General features: G+C 34.5%; 1 protein-coding gene across 1 annotated transcript; it reads right to left on the reverse strand.

The window, feature by feature from the left end:
- Nucleotides 1-5,133: 5,133 nt before the first annotated feature.
- Nucleotides 5,134-6,783, reverse strand: LOC113274629 (transcription factor MYB41-like). Its single transcript, XM_026524023.1, has 3 exons — nucleotides 6,524-6,783; nucleotides 6,253-6,382; nucleotides 5,134-6,130 (listed from the first exon to the last, which is right to left on the reverse strand). Exons 1-3 carry the CDS (start codon nucleotides 6,654-6,656, stop codon nucleotides 5,368-5,370), a joined length of 1,026 nt encoding a protein of 341 aa, XP_026379808.1. The 5' UTR covers nucleotides 6,657-6,783; the 3' UTR covers nucleotides 5,134-5,367.
- Nucleotides 6,784-7,617: the final 834 nt, after the last annotated feature.

Raw genomic sequence — 7,617 nt, forward strand, 5'->3', positions numbered from 1 at the left:
TATCCATGTTTTTCACATTTCTCTAAATCTTGTTTTGTATTAGTTTTCTCCTTCTTCAATTACCATAATTTAGTTTTGTCCATTCAAAAGCTTTTTTTTTTGTTCTCTTACTAATATCTACTTAATTCTTTCTTTGCAGAGACTCTTGCTCGTCAAACATGAAAGGCATTCAGTTTTAGAACTTTGTAACTAAGTTTTTCCTCTCTTATAATAGTTTTGTTTCAATCTCAGTCAGTTTTTTCGTCATCTCCTACAATAGTATTGCAAACCATCAAATTCCTAACAGTATGTTCCAATATTATTCTCTTTATCATGTGTATCATCTCAAGGATATCGATTTGTCGTACCATAGAGATTCGGTTTGGCCGATTCAAGTCATGAAATATCAAAATTTGAACTCTCGAGATTCAAACTTTCCCCTCTCGCCCTGCAAAATTTTAGGAAAACCAGTTCAAAGCCGAGATTTTCACAGTTGGCTAAGAGCATTTCCAATGTTAGGGGTGAAGGTCATCCCATGTGGAGGTTATATTAACACCTTTTTTTTATTGTGGGTTATCCCATGTGGCTAATACAAATAAAAGTACCTAATTTTCATCTCCAATGCCTAGGTCTTACTACCTTAATAATATTTTTTAATTAAGAAAATTTTGTTTTGAAATAAAGAATTAATGATGTGTCAATAGACCTTGGGTCATAGAGAACCTAAATATATGACTTTCTCCTTTACCCCTTCCAATGAGATGGCAGCCATGTCATGATTTTTTATTAAGCTTGACCCTAGCATTGGAGATAAATTTTTGCTTAAAAAAGTGTTAAATCCTAGGTGTCATGTCTTTTTAAAACATTCACCCTTAGAGCATATCCAATGCTAAGGGTGAAGGTCATCCTATGTGGAGGTCTTAGAGTGTGTTTGTTTTTTGCTAACTCGGGATCTGGATCTGACTCGGCCCCTGACTTGGTCCGAGTCAGATGTCAGACCGTTTGTTTTTTATTTTGAGTCAGATCTGACTCAGACCTAACACCTGACTCGAACACGTTTGAGTCAGGTAATAAAATACCACTGACTCATGGGAACAAACCACTGACTCATATTTTTGAGTCAGATGAGTCAGATCTGACTCAAAAAACAAACATATTGAGTCAGATCCAGATGAGTCAGGTGATTTCAGTTAGATCCAGATGAGTCAGATTCAGATGAGTCAGGTGAGTCAGGAGAAAACAAACACACTCTTAATAATACTTTTTTGTTGGGGGGTCATTCCTATGTGGATAAAACAAACAAAAGTTAGACCTTCTACCTAAACTTTCATCTCCAACACTAAGGTCTTATTACCCTAAAAGTTTGGAATATTAATAGGTTCTAATCACTTGTACATTGAATTAATCATTATACAAAGCTTTTGGTTGGTAACCTAGCAACGCTTCTAATTAAAAAAAAAAATTTGAATAAAAAATGATGATGTGTCTTTAGACCTGGGGTCTTAGAGAAGGTGAAAATATGATTTTCTACTTTAGCCTTTCCTATGAGATGGCATCCATGTCAATATCTTTAATTAACCTCCAGCGTAGCATTGGAGATAAACTTTTTGTAAAAAGAGAAATTTTTAAATCTTATGTGTCATGTCTTTTTATGACCTCCACCCCTATCATTGAAGATGCTCTACCAATCAAATCAATTCCATATATTCTCTTCTTCATTTGTCGGTTAGTTTCTCACCCCATTCTAATGATAAGTATTATCTCCTAATACCTAATTATGGTTATTATAAATCTCGTATTTATCCTTATAAATAAAAAAAATACGAGACTCAGTCCACTCTCTCCTTCAATCTGTTAATAAAAATACCTAAGAACGTGGCTTCATCCTCAAAAACCCAAATACCAGTCATTACCAATTAAATGCGAAATGCGAAAATCCGTGATACATGTGCAAAACAAACAAGGAGACCATGAGTTCAAAGAAATCTATCTCTGAATCTTTTGGTGAATTGGGTAATAGCTTGATAGAAAAAATATTATCTAAGGATCGTATTAATACTGAATATGTGAGAAAGGATATCAATTAACTATGGATGAAATATAGGACAGAGGAGATATGTTTTGTTGATAAAAACATATTCCCTCCATCCCACCATTAAGTGATCTATATCACTAAATAAGAGATATTTCTAAAATTATCCTTTTAATTGATTATAAGAAATATAAGAAATGTGCATAATTTGATAGGCATGTTTATATTCGTTACATAGGTGTTTTAAATACTTTTCAATGGTATGAAGTTTGCGAACACCGCTAGATTAAACCTTTGAATCTTATTCACATAAACAACATATACACTCTGGTTAGGTAAACCGTAACCGAACCGTGTACAAAGACTATGTTCAACATGGTTAGCCGAAACTAGCCGGTTTGAACTTCAAAGCTTAACACTCATTTCCATGAACACAAAGTCATTAATCTTGAGTCACAATTATGTGTAAATAAGTCTAGTGTTAATTAGAGTAATGATCAAATGCAAATCATCTCGTAGAAATAATTTAATTGCATTTGAAAACAATCGACATAATTTGTAAATGCACAAAGTACAAATACATGAGTCTTTCGTGAATCGGCTGAGTCATGGTACGCGGACCGATTTGCGAACTTATGAGCGAAACCGAGTTTACAGAGTTGACAGAACTTTTCAGTTGACGTACCGGTTTGCAAACTTAGGTGCAAAACCGAGTTCCGGAGTTTACAAAACTTTTCAGTTTGCGAACCGGTTTGGAAACCTTAAAACTTTACCGGCTCCAGAGTTCACAGAACCTTTTAGTTTGCGTACCGGTTTGGGTACTAACCTGGTTCTAGAACATAGAACTGTATTGGTTCGCATACCAGTTTGGATACTTAAACCCGGTTCCATTACCACAATTCCAAAATGGTTTGTATACGAATATACATACCTATGTGGATCACGAAACAAACAGATTTTCCCATGATGTGCATATGAATATGCGTAGCACACAAACCTGCAAGTCGATATATATCTACTTCTCTACGTGTACGAATACATGTAATATGGCTTCAGACATATAACAATTATATCAGTTTTGTAAGACTGATAACACTGTCCTATATTCCGAATATAGTAGTTTTATATTTCTCAATCTAAATCAATTCGAAACATTCATGTGTGACATCAATGACACATATCATTGTTCCATGCTATTTTCGAATGATAAACTTGAATCATGATTTGGTTCCGAACAATGAATTGTTCTCCACCGAAATTGATCAAGTATGAACAAATGTTCATCAAGCTTAGTCATTATATTTCGAGAAATTCGTAAACTAAATAATTAGTTCTTGACTCGAAATTCTTGTCTATGCAAGCTAGTATGATTAGTTATGCGACAAGCGTCTCAAGGATAAAAAGGTGAATATAACTTGAGAAATAGGTGGTTTAGTCTTTACTTACCTTTTGTTGATGAAGTTCTCCAAAAGCTTCGATTGATCTTCGTCTTCAAATGGTAGAACGCAAATGATGACTGGTTCGTTTCTCAACTACCTCTATCCTAGACCAAGACTTAACTAACTGTATACTAGAAATCAAGATACAGTTTTGACAACTAAATTTGACAACAAGCTTGACATAGCAACACTTGTGAGTTTGACCGAGCAATGATCTAACAAGAACATTCTAAATGACTACTTCTTGTTGTACTTGTGCTATGTCTATCATCCCTTCTCAATTACAAAAAAAGGTATTTCTCTTTATTTGTCCCGCCATCAAGTTTATTGATTGAATTACCATGGAAGATCATTAAAACAATTATCTTCCATCAAGTTTATTAATTGATTTACCATGGATAATTATAAAAACTGTTATAATTTGGAGATGGGGTTTCCAGCATGATTAAGAACTTCAATTTGAAGAATTACCAGAAACTTGGGTTTCCCCTAAATTAGTATAAAAAACCAATTAATATAACTTAACTTCATGTTTTGGTGCTACTATTGATAAGTACGTAAAGAAGATAATGAGGGATAAAAATGATTTAGGTTTTAGATTATTTTTCCTTTTTATTAGGGTAAAGGACGGTATGATCATTTCACAAAAAAAAACCCCTTAGACAAAACCCAACCTTATTTAACTTGGAGTATCCCAACCGTGACTTCATAATCGTTTTTATTTTTATAATACTCGATTACTAACTAAAAGAATAAAAAAATAATGAAGTAATGATCAATTCTACTATGAATAATATTTTGATTTAACCGAAAAAGAGAATAAATTAACATCACATTTTGATTATTTTGATTTTCCAAATCAATAGAATCATTTATGGCGTGTGCGAGAGTGTCCAGAAAGTGTCAAATGCTGATTTTTATCGGACACATGATTTGGCGCGTCCATAACATGTCTCGAAGTGACGTACCTGTGTCGTGTCCATTCACGTGTCCGACATAGTTATGACATATTTCTAGGCGTGTTTGTACAACATAGATGACAACGTATTTGAAGTGATGGAAATTCCTACTCAAAATTAGTTCACTCGGAGACAACAAATCTCACCATTTACCAATTCGCATTTCCACTGTTTTGACCGATTGATTTTCAAAATGATGGATGGTGGTATTATACGTTTTAGATTGTGCCATGAATATATAACTTGATGTGTTGTTTTTTCTTTTTGCAAGAAAATTAAATTGTTAGGCTCATAATAATATATAAGGCATATTAAACAAATTCTCGTGGCCTCCGATTAGATTGAGACGTCTCTTGTGCTATTATTCACATTTTGCAAGAACAAGAAAAAACTCAATAATACATAACTTGCCGAGATGAAATTGACCTCTTCCGGTCACAACTGTTTTCTCCTAAGTTGACAAAAAAACAAGCCACTTCCCATTACCTGGTCCCGAGTATACAAAATCCACCAACCAATATTCGACCGACGTGGTTTTAAATTGGGTGAAAATCATGCCGTAACATTGAAATTACATTGAAATTGAAACATATAAATTATATTGAAAACGTGCAAAAACGCACAAGGGAAGTAAAAATCACACTGTACAAGAAAACCACAATGAAACAAATATTTAAAGCCGTTACTGTATAGATCAAATGTTAACACGCCAACAAAACCACAGTGAAGTAAAAATTACCAAAACTTTATTCATCATATTTCTCATGTCTTAGTTTCTTTGTTGTTTCAAATCCCTTTAGTTATTTTTCTTTTTTGCATCACTTGAATGCAATTACATATATCACACTGCACAACCACAACTCTACAAGGAGGCCCCTAAAAATGAAAAAGTCGAAACACTTTTTGCATAAATAAACAAAACACCCCAAAAGAATGAAAAGATAGGAAAACTCAAAGATTAAAAATATGATGAAGGAGGATAAGAAGAAGATAAAATATCTTGCATATTTGATGAACCTTCTCCACTAATTTGCCCTTCAAAATTCTCCCAAATTAGAAAACTTGCCGGGCCATGTTGTTGCTGATGGTCATTCTCAACCCATGCTTCACTGTCATTTATCATTAACTCGTGATCTTGCCTTTGTAAGTAATCCATCCCAATATCCGTAGCGGGCACCATATTGTGGTGGTTAAGATGACTCTCATCTGAGTAATATGATGTTGATGCCATATAGTTCTCATCCGAAACAATTCCGGCCGAGAAGTTATTGCACACAGGTAGTGGATGAAGAGGAAGAAGCGTTGTTTCTCGGTCGTGTTCGGCTGTTGATTTCCATGATTTCGGTACATGGATTCCGTTGTTGTTATTATCGTCATTATGCTGCTCTACATCCAAAATGTTGTTACTAATATTACTGACCAATCCGGGGTCGAACATGAACAGAGGAAATGCATTTGTTTCTTGAAGTAGTAATGTTGAGTGATCTTGAAGATTAGTAGTATTAGTTAGCAAGTCAACTTGAGTATCCATACTGTAATTACTTGATTGTTGAAGAAGCTCATTGCTATAATTTGGTAGAACTGATGATGATGTCGGTAATGAAATAAGCGACGGAGAAGATGATGATTTTCGTGTTACTTTCTTCGTTATCCATGAGTTCCAATAATTCTTTATCTCATTGTCTGTTCTTCCCGGCAAGTGACTTGCTATATGAGCCCATCTATAATATTCCGACAAGAACCCACACATGTGCATGCTATTAGATACAGTTTGGCGCATACAGTAAAGGCTATAGCTAAAGCATTTGTACGTACGAGCTACAAGTGACCCAAAGTACAGTACCTGTTTCCGACGACACCGTGAAGTTTAATGATCAACTTCTCCTCCTCCGGCGTAAATCTGCCTCTTCTAATGTCAGGTCTCAGATAATTGATCCATCTTAAACGGCAACTCTTGCCACATCTCTGAAGCCCTAATCTCACATTCAAAGAAAAAAACCAGATATTGTTAATTAGCAAATTAAGAAATGCATACATGTCGTTGTAGATCAAAAGTGCATGATCAAATATAATTGAACAAGCCACAAGGAATGAAGATTAGAGAGAAAGACCACCAGCTCTGTCGGGAACTTCACTCCAACAACCATAGCCATTATTAGTAATGTAATGAGTGAGTTTTTCGTCTTCCTCCGGTGACCAAAGACCTCTTTTAACCTTCTGTTGGTTACAACAAGAATGTTGGCCCATCTGTCGATCTAGACCGAACTCCTAATTCAATCTCTTCCTCTTTCTATATGTATATTTGTTTATCCTTTGCTCCTTTCTTCAATCGGAATATGGAAACCGGCCCGTAACTATATCCAGTATGAAATCACTAACATTGGTTTATATATATGCGTAGGAATAGTATTGATAAGAAACGGCATTACATCCCTTTTTAATGAAGCTTTTCTGTTTGTGATTTATTGATCTTTTGAAAATCTTGACGTCTGGACCCATAGAGGGGACCAAACATATCTTACTACAATAGATCCCATGAACATTCTATCTAACCTTAAAACGACAGCTTATCAACTGCTTTCATTCTTGTTTGTACGTATTATTACTTATGTTAAGTTTGTACTCAATTGATATTTTAGACCATGCACATATAACACATCTCTTAACTACCTTTTGCATAATAGACCACCCATTTCATGAATAATGTAGTTTTCTTTTTTTTTGATCATTAAAATGAGTTTTATTGAACTCGACAGGAAACCGACATGAATAATGTAGTTTTCTTTACATGCTTAACATAACATGCATATCGGCACATAACTGATTTCTGATGAAAATGATATTTACATGTCTGAGCAATACATCCCCAGCCATGCATTTCGACTCAATCAGACTGAGTGCTACGGAGGTTCACATAGCCATATTAACATCTTCGTTCCTCAAAAGTGAAAAGAAAAACGATAACAGGTTTGGCTCTTTGTTCACAAAACTAGGATTAGCATGAAATGATTGCATGTTCTGTTATTTTTATATTGGTTTAGTTTATTTATTAAAATCTGCGTAATAGTTTACTGTTCACTCCTTAGCATTCATAAGAGTCATTCCCTTCACACCAATAACGTGTAACAAGTTTTGAAAATTGTGAGTCTGCTCCAGAGTTGGTAAAACTATAGATTCTGAAATGAATTAAATTTCGATGAGCTTACGT

This window comes from Papaver somniferum, chromosome 4 (assembly GCF_003573695.1).
Source record: "Papaver somniferum cultivar HN1 chromosome 4, ASM357369v1, whole genome shotgun sequence".
NCBI classification, from domain to species: Eukaryota; Viridiplantae; Streptophyta; class Magnoliopsida; order Ranunculales; family Papaveraceae; genus Papaver; species Papaver somniferum.